The sequence below is a fragment of the Capricornis sumatraensis genome, chromosome 3 (genome assembly GCF_032405125.1).
Source record: "Capricornis sumatraensis isolate serow.1 chromosome 3, serow.2, whole genome shotgun sequence".
NCBI lineage: Eukaryota > Metazoa > Chordata > Mammalia > Artiodactyla > Bovidae > Capricornis > Capricornis sumatraensis.
Genome location: NC_091071.1, coordinates 103010806 through 103025431, shown reverse-complemented (window position 1 = coordinate 103025431; position 14626 = coordinate 103010806). Strand labels below are relative to the sequence as shown.

The 14626-nt window shown below is 37.1% G+C and overlaps 1 protein-coding gene across 1 annotated transcript in view; it reads left to right on the top strand.

Moving 5' to 3' along the window:
* Window positions 1-14626, top strand: part of SPOPL (speckle type BTB/POZ protein like) — a 47139-nt gene that overhangs the window by 14773 nt on the left and 17740 nt on the right. The window contains exon 2 of the mRNA XM_068969191.1: window positions 12804-12963. Within this exon, the coding sequence (XP_068825292.1) occupies window positions 12960-12963 (4 nt within the window). The 5' untranslated portion in view covers window positions 12804-12959. The remainder of the gene's footprint in view (window positions 1-12803; window positions 12964-14626) is intronic.

The window sequence follows — 14626 nt, the reverse complement described above, 5'->3', positions numbered from 1 at the left end:
GGATCATTCTATAATACTAAATGCTATCTGGTACTTTGATTTTTAGGAGGCAACAATTATGTGCTGTCTAGTAAATATGTAATACTTTTGCAGCAGTTGACTTCAAATCTAGTCAGTATGTCTTTGCTTAGTATATGCCATCTTATAGAATAGGCAGTAGTTATGTAAAGTTGAAAATAGAATCATCTCAAGGAGTTCTCCCTGTTTGATGAATTGAAAAACCATAGTATTTCCAATTAAGAATCCTTCGTTTAATTTCTGAGTTACTTTTTTGGGTTTTGTTTGTTGTTGTCTTTTTTTTTTAACTCTGTGACCTTAGATCATATTACTTCTATTTTTCAGTTTCTCTCTAGAATAGAAGTAGCTACTTCATTTAGTTGTTTAAAGGATCAAATGAGATAATATATATGTAAGAGTAAAATTCTAAACTATGAAGTAAAATCTTATGGATTACTATACTAAGAACTATATTTGATTAATTCTGTATGCGAGGCATTGGTTATGAAAGTTCTTGGGTAGTAGCTAAGAAATTATTCATTTTGCTGAAGGAAATGGTATGGGAGTAAACTTAAGTGTTTGGTTAGTAAATGTTTTACAGAAGTGCCAATTAAGGTGGACAGATTAAAACACTGTTAGTGCTTGAAGAAGAGAGATGGTTAACTTACCTATTGTTTGTTCGTTGAGATAGCTTCTCTCAAGTTTGAGAAAAAAGTGTTGTTATAATTTATAAATTAGAGCCCTGATAAAGGTTTTACCTGAAGGGACTTGGGAGATCTAGTTCATATTATTTCTTCCTTCCTTGTTTCCACAGACCTTAGCTCAGTGTAGAGCACAAGTCAGTGATTGGGGAGGGGCTGAGAGAAATAGACTATAAAGGAACAAATGAAGGAGTGAAAACAAACAAAAATAAGAGGGTACTGGTCTTGCAGCTTGCCATACTGAGTCGTCTCCTGACTGCTAGTTTTGCCCTTTTTTGGTTCACCACAGTTTATATATCACTATAATTTAAAGTTTTACTTCATGAAGTTCAGTGAACATAGTTATAAAGTGCCATGCTAAGCATTTAAATAAGGCTGCTTTTTTAAAATCCCAATACTGTCTTTATAAGATTTCTGGAAACAGCCTCCTTTTAAAAAGTAAAATTATGTGCTTCATATATTTTTAAGGGAATATGGCCATTAATACAGATCTATCTAGCCTTCTAATTTTCTTATTGTGCCTTGTATCTAAGTTATTTACATAAGTAATAAGAAAACAAATGAGCTTGTAGCAACTAGCATAACATACATATCTAGTTGTTTTTAAATGATGATTTTTTTTTAAATGATTGCCAAAGATCCAGAGTGTCCTTAATATGTAATGCTACAGGAAAAGCAATCAGGTTTTGAAGTGATTGATAGTCTATTTTTTCCCCAAGAAGGTCATTGATTGCCTTGTGAGGAGATCATGTAGTGATACCAAGACCTCTTAGTCTACAGTGTATGAGTGGTTCCTGTATAAGCTTATGATAAAACTGGATCAGATTTAGTGATTCTTGCCCTGAATGCTTTGTTTAGCCCAAAGCTCAGTGCTATGCAAGAGCATGTGTGATCTGAAGCCAAAAGGGACTAGGGGTAGAATCCAGATCTCTCAACTCAACACAGACTCCAGGGCTTTTTTCCATTTTTGCCTTTATTAAGATAAGCTATAGTGTGTCTATGTTGAGGAATGTTAAATGATTTTTACTTTTAATTCTTTTTTTTTTAATATGTTAAATCAACAGAAATGTAGTGATTTTTGTGGGATTACAGTGTGTGCACACAGGGGTTCTTCTCTGTGTGGTTTTTTTAAGGAGAACTTTGGTGTTGAATGATAAGGCAACAGTAAGCAGAGGTTTTAAATTCCTGCTTGTGTACAAACCTTCCCCAGCAAGTATTAATGACTTTTAGGATTTATCAAATAGAGAAAGAGTTGGTCTTAAAAAGTCTATTTTGTCTGTTCTAATTAAGTTTCCATATATGTATAATTAAAATTTCTTCCTTACTATCGGTGTTAGAGGATGTTATAGATTTCCTAAGAGGTGCCATAACACTGGAATAAAACCCTGGGACAAAGAAGTTGAAAACTAGCCTAGTCTCTCAGGATAATACCTAGGTAGAATATTGAGTCTGCCTGTAGACTGAAGTCTGTGAAGACTTGAGTCATAAGTGGAGGACAAATGGATAGCTGCAGCAGTGATGATGAGATGAATGTATTATTGGTATTAATAGCTTTCTGGTCTAATCCTCGTGCTAGAAATGTGGTCCTCAGTGTGAAATCCCTAGATCAGCACCATCAGCACCACCTGAGACTTGTTAGAAATGTAAATTCTGGGGCCTGACCCAGACCCACTAAATCATTAACCCTGGGATTGGGGCTCAATATTCTGCTTTAACAAGCCTTCCAGGTGATTCTCATGCACAATTAAATTTGAGAATCACTGCCCTAGAGAAATACAAAGCTGTGAGTCTACCATTTGTAATTATGTAAGAGGCTGGAACTACTTATTTGGACCGTATCAAGTTACAGATAGTATGCTTTTGATTTACAGAAACTTCAAATTACCAAATTCTAAAGAAAAGTCACCTTTTATTTTGGGCAGAGAGTTCAGACTGTAAACAATTACTTCACTTAGGCCTCTGTTAATAGCCAAAATAGGAAAAAGTTAAAGGCCCAGGTAAAGTAGACTATGGGGCTTTCCTGGTAGTTCAGATGGTAAAGAATCTGCCTGCAGTGCAGGAGACCTGGGCTTTGATCCTTGGGTCGAGAAGATCCCCTGGAGAAGGAAATGGCTGCCCACGCCAGTGTTCTTGCCTGGAAAACTCCATAGACAGAGCCTGGCAGGCCACAGTCCATGGGGTCACAAAGAATCAGACATGACTGAGCACCTAACACAACAACAACAAAGTAGACTGTAAAGTAAAAGGAAGTATTTGCTCAACCCCTGTGGTGGGGAAAGGCGGGGACTAAGGCCCTGTGTAATTTCGTCATCATTAGCTACAACTCCTGGACGCCAAAACCCTCCTCCAGCTCTCCCCAGCTCTTTCCTCTTACATAGGAGTATATATAATCAGGAGGAAAGAATGGTCTTTCCACCTTTGGCCAGCATTTATTTTTTCTCTTGAGGTTTCAGAATATTTCCATTGCTGTGTCCTTTATCACCCCCTATTCCTGTTCCCCAAAGACTTAACAGTACCTGTGTCTAGGTGTGATGTCACTGAGTCTAAACACTCTCCTGAAAGTCACAGCTGTTTCTGTTTCAAAGAGAAGCCTTTCTCTCTGTGTTATATACACTTTACTGAACTTTAGTAAACTTGAAATAAACTGGTTTAAGTGAATTAGAGCTACAAGATGGCTATTCTCTTTTTGCATCTAGGTTTGAATTAGCTATTCCATTAATTCCTCAGACCATTTGATTAGTCCCTTCCTTCTTTTTAAAAAATAGACTCTAGGCCTTGTGCTACAGAAATGAAGAGAAAAATCTTCATGGAGATCATAATTTAGGTAAAAACAAAACTGTCCACATAAATCTCAGTCATAAAAGACAGTAAATGAAGGGGGGTGTGTGATGGAGGTGTTAAGTGTATCTATATATATATATATTTTTTTTTTTTGGTAATTATATTTAATGTGAGCTGACTATGACAAAATGTGGTCCAATAGAGAAGGGAATGGCAAACCACTTCAGTATTCTTCCCTTGAAAACACCATGAACAGTATGAAAAGGCAAAAAGATAGGACACTGAAAGATGAACTCCCAGGTCACTAATGCCCAATATGCTACTGGAGATCAGTGGAGAAATAACTCCAGAAAGAATGAAGAGATGGAGCCAAAGCGAAAACAACACCCAGTTTCGGATGTGACTAGTAATGGAAGCAAGGTCTGATGCTGTAAAGAGCAGTATTGCACAGGAACCTGGAATGTCTGGTCCATGAATCAAGGCAAATTGGAAGCGGTCAAACAGGAAATAGCAAGAGTCAATGTTGACATTCTAGGAATAAAAGCAAACTAAAATGGACTGGAATGGGTGAATTTAACTCAGATGACCATTATATCTACTACTGTGGGCAGGAATCCCTTAGAAAAAATGGAGTAGCCATCATGGTCAACAAAAGAGCCTGAAATGCAGTACTTGGATGCAGTCTCAAAAACAACAGAATGATCTCTGTTCGTTTCAAAGGCAAAACATTCAATGTCATGGTAATCCAAATCTATGTATGCCCCAACCAGTAACGCTGAAGAAGCTGAAGTTGAACGGGTTTATGAAGACCTACAAGACCTTTTAGAACTAACACCCAAAAAAGATGTCCTTTTCATTATAGGGGACTGGAATGCAAAAGTAGGAAGTCAAGAAACATCTGGAGTAACAGGTAAATTTGGCCTTGGAATACGGAATGAAGCAGGGCAAAGGCTAATAGAGTTTTGCCAAGAGAACGCACTCGCTGGCCATAGCAAACACCCTCTTCCAACAACACAAGATAAGACTCTACACATGTATATCACCAGATGGTCAACACCGAAATCAGATGGATTATATTCTTTGGAGTCAAAGATGGAGAAGCTCTATATAGTCAGCAAAGACAAGACTGGGAACTGACTGTGGCTCAGATCATGAACTGCTTATTGCCAAATTCAGACTTAAATTGAAGAAAGTAGGGAAAACCACTAGACCATTCAGGTATGACCTGAATCAAATCCCTTACAGTTATACAGTGGAAGTGAGAAATAGATTTAAGGGGCTAGATCTGATAGAGTGCCTGATGAACTATGGATGGAGATTCATGACACCCTACAGGAGACAGTGATCAAGGCTGTCCACTAAGAAAAAGAAATGCAAGAAAGCAAAATGGCTGTCTGAGGAGGCCTTACAAATTGCTGTGAAAAGAAGAAAAGCCAGAAGCAAAGAAGAAAAGGAAAGATATACCCATTTGAATGCAAAGTTCCAAAGAATAGCAAGGAGAGATAAGAAAGCCTTCCTCAGAGATCAGTGCAAAGAAATAGAGGAAAACAACAGAATGGGAAAGACTAGAGATCTCTTCAAGAAAATTAGAGATACCAAGGGAACATTTCATGCAAAGATGGGCTCAAAAAAGGACAGAAATGGTATGGACCTAACAGAGGCAGAAGATGTTACGAAGAAGTGGCAGGAACACACAGAAGACCTGTCCAAAAAAGATCTTCAAAACCCAGATAATCACGATGGTGTGATCCCTCACCTAGAACCAGACGTCCTGAAATGTGAGGTCAAGTGGGCCTTAGGAAGCATCACTACGAACAAAGCTAATGGAGGTGATGGAATTCCAGCTGAACTATTTCAAATCCTGAAAGATGATGCTGTGAAAGTGCTGCACTCAATATGCCAGCAAATTTGGAAAACTCAGCAGTGGCCACAGGACTGGAAAAGGTCAGTTTTCATTCCAATTCCAAAGAAAGGCAATGGCAAAGAATGCTCAAACTACTGCACAATCGCACTCATCTCACATGCTAATAAAGTAATGCTCAAAATTCTCCAAGCCAGGCTTCAGCAGTACATGAACCATGAACTTCCAGATGTTCAAGCTGGTTTTATAAAAGGCAGAGGGACCAGAGATCAAATTGCCAACATCCGCTGGATCATGGAAAAAGCAAGAGAGTTCCAGAAAAACATGTATTTCTGCTTTATAACTATGCCAAAGCCTTTGACTGTGTGAATCACAATAAACTGTGAAAAATTCTGAAAGAGATGGGAATACCAGACCACCTGACCTGCCTCCTGAGAAATCTGTATGCAGGTCAGGAAGCAACAGTTAGAACTGGACATGGAACAACAGACTGGTTCCAAATAGGGAAAGGAATACGTCAAGGCTGTATATTGTCACCCTGCTTATTTAACTTCTATGCAGAGTACATAATGTGAAATGCCAGGCTGGAAGAAGCACAAGCTGGAATGAAGATTGCCTGGAGAAATATCAATAACTTCAGATATGCAGATGACACCACCGTTATGGTAGAAAGTAAAGAGCCAAAGAGCCTCTTGATGAAAGTGAAAAAGGAGAGTGAAAAAGTTGGCTTAAAGCTTAACATTCAAAAAACTAAGATCAAGGCATCCAGTCCCATCACTTCATGCCAAATAGATAGGGAAACAGTGGCAGACTTAATTTTGGGGGCTCCAGAATCACTGCAGATGGTGACTGCATCCATGAAATTAAAAGACGCTTACTCCTTGGAAGAAAGGTTATGACCAACCTAGACAGCATACTAAAAAGCAGAAGCGTTACTTTGTCAACAAAGGTCCATCTAGTCAAGGCTATGTTTTTCCAGTAGTCATGTATGGATTTGAGAGTTGGACCATAAAGAAAGCTGAGCGCTTAAGAATTGGTGCTTTTGAACTGTGGTGTTGGAGAAGACTCTTGAGAGTCCCTTGGACTGCAGGGAGATCCAGCCAGTCTATCCTAAAGGAAATCAGTCCTGAATATTCATTTGAAGGACTGATGTTGAAACTGAAACTCCAATAGTTTGGCCACCTGATGTGAAGAGCTGACTCATTTGTAAAGACCCTGATGCTGGTAAAGATTGAAGGCAGGAGGAGAAGGGAATGACAGAGAATGAGATGTTTGGATGGCATCACCTACTAAATGGACATGAGTTTAAGTAAACTCCAGGAGTTGGTGATGGACAGGGAGGCCTGGCGTGCTGCAGTCCATGGGGTCGCAAAGAATAGTACATGACTGAGCAACTGAACTGAAGTGACTATGGCAAGCCAATTTCAATTTTCTAAAAGGGCATATCATGTTAAATGCCACCCCCCTGCTTATAATACTTCTTAAAAGTAAATATCATGATTATATTGAGGTTCATTTTACATTAAGAGTAAAAAGAATAGGAAGCTACCTTCCCACTCCCAGTTCCACTTCCCACTGTGATTGTACCTGTTTTTAGTCTAGGCAGTGTTGCCTACCTCCCTCTCTTCAGTCTCTCAATTATTATTCATTGTTAATTTTACATCATCAAGGTGGTTGCATTTTTTTCTATAATTGTAATTTCTCTTTATTTATAGGCCAGTTCTAAAACTTTTAAACCCAGATATTTATAATGTGATAATATAAATATTTACTATAGAACAGAGTTGAATGGCCTCACAGAATGAAATGAAATCCTGTGTACAATGGAAAATTTTCTAAATATCAAATTCTAGTGGATTCTCCTAGTTTGTTTTTGTTTTTTTCAGTTTCTTTCTCTTCCAAGACCTATTCAATTCTATTGTCTTTTCGGCCCCGTGATTTTTTTCTTTAGATTCTTTTTTCGTTTGGTTAGCACTGGTCTTCAAAAGAAGCATCCACATAAAGGGATTTCACAAGATCATTTTAGGGCTTGCAAGTGAGGGCTACACTTCATTGCAGTGGCTTCTCTTGTCCCAGAGCACAGGCTCTAGGCACATGCGCTCAGTGGTTGTAGTTTGCAGTTCCTAGAGCATAGGCTTAGTAGTTATGGCACACAGGCTTTGCCATGAATCATGTGGAATCCTCTCAGACCAGGGATCAAACCTAATTCCCTTGCTTTGACAGATGGATTCTTAACCACTGGACCACCAGGGAAGCCCTGTTTCTGTTTTTATCCCCCTGAGGAGCACCTGTTGGGTCTCCTGTTGGAATATTGGATCTCTTCTATCTGATCTCCAGCTTCCTAACTTCTCTTATTTCCTATATTCTTTGCGTTTTTAGTTTGTCTATTCAAGAGTAGTTTCAGTCAATTGTAACATTTTATTGTTTATCTTGCCCGTTGAATTTATTTTATCATTTACATTTTTAATTAACAAGAATTATTGTTTTCTGACCATTTTTTCAAAGACTTATTCTTGTTTTATTTAAGTGTACCATTCTGTCTCCTAAATTGTCTCCATTTCTACCATGGTTATTTTGTTTTACATTTTTGGACTGTTTCCCAAATGTCTGTTGTGATTTTTCTCCTTTAGTTTCCCTGCTAATCTTTTCCTATCTAATTGACTTTTCTGCTAATTTATCCCTGTTAATCTACCTTGAACTTCTCAAAATTTCTGATATACCAATATCATCCTTATTTTCCAGTCCTGTCATGACTTCATTGTTTTGTAAAAATGTGTTTTCATCTCATTGGAATATTGGGAAATAAAAGAGACAGGTAAGTGTGCTCACTTCACTGCCTTGAACTGTTTTCAGGGTTCCATTTTGGCTATAGTATGTGATCCAGATGTCTAGAAATTAGAAAGTTGATAAGAAAGCCATTTATCTATCATATGAGTTTGGCGGAAAGTGTGAATCACCTTTGCTTTGTCTTTTCATTTCTTTGGTTTTGTGTGTGTGTATATGTGTGTGTGTGTGTGTTTTCTGTTAGTAACATGCTGGAAAGATTGTCTTTAAGAATTTAATATAAGCTTAGGCCTGAATCCAGGCAGCCAGGCAAGCATTGCCAAATTTTAGCATTATAATCCTGGGCAAATTACGTAAACCTTTTTGTACTCTATTTTACTCACCCATAACATTGGCAGAAGCAGTGATTACCCTCTTCATAGAGTTATTTTGGGAGTCAAATTAGACAAATACTTAAGCCTGGCATATATATCAAGAGAAAGCCTTTGCAAAATATTTATTCTTGATATTATTAGATTGCTTCTATTCAGGAAAAAGTTACACATTTTAGATAGCCCTTTCTACAAAGTTGGCTATGAAGTGGATTATTATGAAATAAATTTTCCCAATGATTTCTCTGTATAATACTGAAAATGGATTTGCATAGAAAACTTCCTCTGATCCATGAGCTATTCCCTCTTAGTAAGCACCTACTGGAATAATAGTAGGATCTTTACATAATTAGGCACATCAGTTCAGTCCAGTCGCTCAGTCGTGTCCGACTCTTGGCAACCCCATGAATCGCAGCACGCCAGGCCTCCTTGTCCATCACCAACTCCCGGAGTTTACTCAGATTCACGTCCATCGAGTCAGTGATCCATCTAGTCATCTCATCCTCTGTCGTCCCCTTCCCCTCCTGCCCCCAGTCCCTCCCAGCATCAAAGTCTTTTTCAGTGAGTCAACTCTTCGCATGAGGTGGCCAAAGTACTGGAGTTTCAGCTTTAGCATCATTCCTTCCAAAGAAATCCCAGGGTTGATCTCCTTCAGAATGGACTGGTTGGATCTTCTTGCAGTCCAAGGGACTCTCAAGAGTCTTCTCCAACATCACAGTTTAGAAGCATCAATTCTTCGGTGCTCAGCCTTCTTCACAGTCCAGCTCACATCCATACATGACCACAGGAAAAACCATAGCCTTGACTAGATGGACCTTAGTCGGCAAAGTAATGTCTCTGCTTTTGAATATACTATCTAGGTTGGTCATAACTTTTCTTCCCAGGAGTAAGTGTCTTTTAATTTCATGGCTGCAGTCACCATCTGCAGTGATTTTGGAGCCCAGAAAAATAAAGTCTGACACTATTTCCACTGTTTCCCCATCTATTTCCCATGAAGTGATGGCACCAGATGCCATGATCTTTGTTTTCTGAATGTTGAGCTTTAAGCCAACTTTTTCACTCTCCTCTTTCACTTTCATCAAGAGGCTTTTTAGTTCCTCTTCACTTTCTGGGAGCTAATAATTAAACACTCAACTAATTGTATCATTTTTCTGTGTGTTTACTTCTGTAAAGGTATAATAAAAATGTATATTCTTCTGGTCTTCTTGACTATGTTCATAATTCCACTTCCCTCCCCACTCCCAAACTCTTTTGTCCCAAAACCCAGCTTCTTATTGTGACTTAAATGATCCCCTTTATCATTGACTTACCTGTTTTCTAAACTACAAACCTTGATATCATCCATAATTCCTCAAATTCTTATCATTTATACCTCTACTCTTCTGACTTCTTAAATCTTAAAGTTAGTTTTGCCTGTTGAAAGCTTAGAATGGATTTATACAGCATGTTTGACTTTTTTAGCTTAACTTTAGAAGATTCATGAGATTCATTCAGGCTGCATGTTGTAATAGATCATTCTCATTGCTGTATATTTCACTATATGAATGTATCACAGTTTATCCATTCTATTACTTATGAACATTTGGGTAGTTTTCAGCTTTTGGTAGTCACATGTGGATTATTGCTTTGTCTGTATTTATATCTAGGGCCAATCTATAAACTGTCTTGTACACATATTTTGAAGAACATGTGAGTGTATGCTTTTGGTGGTGTACCTAGGAGTGGAACTGATGGGTTTCAAGGTATTTAGTTATTTAGCTTTAATAGATATTGCAGTTTTCCAAAGTAGCCCCTAAGTACCTGAATACATATATGTATGTTTGCATATGTATATATGTCATTAAGATTGTTCTTTCAGAAGCGAATTAAAGTCTCCCACTGTGATTATTTTTGAATCAGTCATACTGCATACAGGTTTTATGATCGACCTTTTTTCACATTTTATTTCCCTCTTTATGTCTCCTATTGCTCTTGCTTTAAAATCTCTTTTATCCGATCCTAGTATAGCTGTACCTGATGTAAGTTATATATTTTGTCTGTCTTTTTAACCTAGATCTTTTTATACACTTATACATGCATAACTCTTATTGCATTTTGCTTTATTGTGTTTCACAGATAATGTGGCGTTTTTTGTTTTTGTTGTTTTTACAAATTGAAGGTTCATGGCAACCTGGTTTTGACAGACGACAGCATTTCTAGCAAGAAAATATTTTTAATTAATGTATGAACAGAATACTACTGCACACTTAATAAGCTACAGTATAGTATAAACATAACTTAGATGCACTGGGAAAGAAAAAAGTTCCTGTCACTCACTTGTGTTATTGACTTTATTGCAGTGGTCTAGAACCCTCAATATCTATGAGGGATGCCTATATTGAAGTCTTCTCCAAACAGCAAGTACAGTTGACTCCTGAACAAAATGGAGATTAGGGACACCAACCTCCTAAGCAATTGAAAATTCTCATGTAACTTTATACTCAGCCCTCCATATGTAGTTCCTCCATGTCTATGGTTCTGAATCTGAGGCAAAGCCTGGATTCTTACTATACATTGTGGCTAGACTCAGCAAATATTCTTGGGAAAAAAGTATCTGTAGACTTGTCAGCTTGGCTTCAGATTATTCCCTCTTCTCTGGAATCTTGAGACCCTCTATACTGATTGCTTGAGTAGCTCTTAAATGCCTCTGAATAGGTAGTTACTTTATTTTTATCCAGGTTTTTCTGCTACATAGCATAACTTAGTTCTCTTGCCAGCTATTTCATTATACCCAGAAGTAGAAGACCCCGTGATAGCTTCTAAGTACTTTCTGTATGCATGGATTATCTTGGTTATTACTAGTCTTAACCACCACTGCCTAAATTATCTTCAGCTGTCACCTGTGAAGTTTTCCTTGCTATGTGTCTGTTCTAGTAATCACGTTATGCTAAGTGTAAGTACTTTATATATTTATATATGTATATATAAACTTTCATGTTATCCACTCACCAACCATTGGGAAATGAGGTACTATCATCTTTTAATAGGTAAAAGAAGGAACCAGTATCTGTAAGATTACAGAATTCATGACAAAGCAGTGATTCATAGAACTCTTGCTGTTAAAATCTCTGCTATAGTTGTGGTCTTCTGTAATTTGTTTGCTTCCTTTAGAACCCAGCTCAGGGACCACATCCTCCTGTCCTGAAGGTGCTCCATTATCAACTCTGTACCTTCCTCTATCATGTTACCATATTGAAAATAATCACACATGTACCTGTCTTTCCTACTGTATTATAGTCTTCTCCAAAACAAGGACTACATGTTATTCATCTTTGTAGTACTTCCAAGTTCAACAACTAATTCCATTAGTCTGGAAGCTTGATAGCTAACACACTTAGGAATACTACACAGTTGTTGCAAATGACTCTCTTGAGAGTTTTTAAAAATAAATAAACTAAAGTACTTTATTCTCTAATAGTGGCTAATTTAGTCTCCATAGTTATAGAAGAGACTAATTTCATGAGACTTGCTTTGTGATAAGTGCTTTATTGTGGTGGTGTGGAACTGAATCCTTAATATCTTGAGGTATGCCTATGTATGCTAGTTAAACGTGAGGTCCTTTAAGGCATATTCTTATCTTTTCCCATAGTTGTTAATATTTGTCGCAAGATAAATTTCTAGGATGAATCTGACCAAAAAAAAATTTCCCCTTGATACTAGCTATAAAATTGTCCTAGAAAAGACTTGCCAGTAATGTTTATATGCTTCCCTGTAGTTTTCCTGGCTGTCCGAATTGATAGCTTAAAAGAATCTTGGACTATTCTGTAGTGAAAAATGGTATGGGTTTTTTTTTATACTCTGCTGATTACAAATGAATTACAAATTATAAATTCAACTCTCCCTCCCCCCCACACTCTGCTTTTAGCTGTTCTCCTGCAAATTGCTTCTTCATCTTTTCCTGAATTTTTTTGAAATAATTCTTAGTTGACAACCATCTAATTGGTTATCATGGACATCAAATAACACATAGGCATTTTTATACTTTTAAAATTAGTAGCTTATTATTAGCATCATTTCCTTTCCTTTTTGCCAGAAATTTTACATAAAAAAATGAGAAGGGAAGTTATTAAAATGTTACATATATTCCCACAAGAAATGTATGAGAGTGCCTATCTTTAAACTCTTACCTTTTTTTTGGATTATTACGATAATGCTAGGTTAAAACATGGCTTCTTAATTTAGTTTTAATTTATACTACTATAATTATGAATGAAGTTCTTTTTCTGTGAATTAATTTGTATTCTTTACTTTTTTCTTTCTAATTTTTAGGAAATCATTAAATATTAGGGAAATTATCCCCTTTTTGTGCTCTATGCATTGCAAATACTTTTGTTGGTTTGTTGATTTCAAGATTGGTCATGGTGGCTTATTAGCTTGCTTCAGAATCACTGGCAAAAGTATTGACTAGGATCGGGCTCTTTTCACATGGGTAAGTCAATAATCATTGCCCTTTTGGTACATTTATTAACTGTGAATTTTCTGAGAAATATCCAACTCATATTTCTGCTCCTGTTTCTACCTTTAGCCCAGTAGACGACAGTGGTAGTTTTACTAGAATGGGGCTAGCCAGGAAAGTCAGAGCTTTGCTGCCGGATGAGGTGGACTTGATCTGGGGCCAGGAGAGGGTGGGAAGACCATGCCTTTGTCAACTAAAACTAGCAAACTTGGTTTGAAAGAAAGGGGACAGCCTGCAAGCTTTGCAAACCAGGCCAAAAAAAAAAAGAATGAAAAGCCAAACAGGTATCAGCAACAACTACACAATATGATAGAGATAGATACTGCAGTGAAGTCCTAGCAAGTTACTAAGAAGAAAACAGCCAGGCATAGCAAAATAAATCATAACGCAGAGTTGCTACAGTCCAGCTTTCAGCTAGGTATTATGAGATGTGCAGAGAAACTGGAAACCATGATACATATTCAGGGAAAAAAGCAGAAGCCAGACATAAAGCTACATGTTGTGCAGTTCTATTTACATGGAATTTCTAGATAACATATAACTATGGGGAACACATTAGTGGCTCCTTAAATTTGAGAGTGGGAACGACTTTTGGGGATATTGGAAGTACTCTAAAACTATATGAATGCACAGCTATATAACTAAACTCACTAAAAATCATTGATCCACACATTTAAAATAAGTGAATTTTGTGATATGTAAATTATACCACAATAAAACTGTTTAAATGTGGAAGAGGAACCAACATCTTTAAAACAACTACTCTTATTAGTGATCTCAGCTCCCTGTTGTGACTGTCAGTCTGCTGTTCTGTTTTCAAACGTAAATAACCAATTATAGTTTATAAAAGTAATTGAAGACAACAACTGGAGGTACTTCATTAAGAGAAGTACCTAATTTTTATGTAGAAGTGAATAATTGTTAAAGTGACAGTGTACAGTACTCTTAAATTATGTATTCACTTTTCTTTGAGGCAGTCTTGACTACCTCCAACCATTTATCTTCTCTCTCCTTGCTTCATTAAGGAGCATCTTCACCTTCACTCTTCTTCACCTCTCCTTTAATGGTCGTCGTGACTTACAAGTGCTCCTCATAGAACATTCCCAGTGTTATCATCCTGACTTTCTTGTCTGGCTACTTTGCTGGTTCCCTAGTTTATTGCATTGTGCTGCAAGTATGTGAACGATAGGAACTCTTCCGTATGTGAGGAACCTCTATAAATAACATTTGGGTCAGTATTTAGTATAGATGCCATTATTGAAAGGGGAAATAATTTAATCATAAAGGAATAAAAACCTGACATAGTGTAGAATCTTTTTGCTACAGCCCCTTTCTCCTTAGAACTCTGTAATAGTTAATCGTCTTTTCTATATGTATTCAACAATGATAAGAAGAATGGGGGCATCTTGATTCTTGTTCCTTTAATGGAACATGATACTCAGAGCAAATATTCTGCATTTTGAGTGAAATCCTTCCCTTTTTCCCTTTAGTAGTTTCTTCTTATAGGACTCATGTGGTTTTCTTTGCACATAATTATTCTTAAATGAAAAAGAGTTCTCCAGACTTGAATCTTTGTACTAGAATGTAATCTTGAAACCATCCATACCCCTGAAAGTACAATAATTATGTATATCTT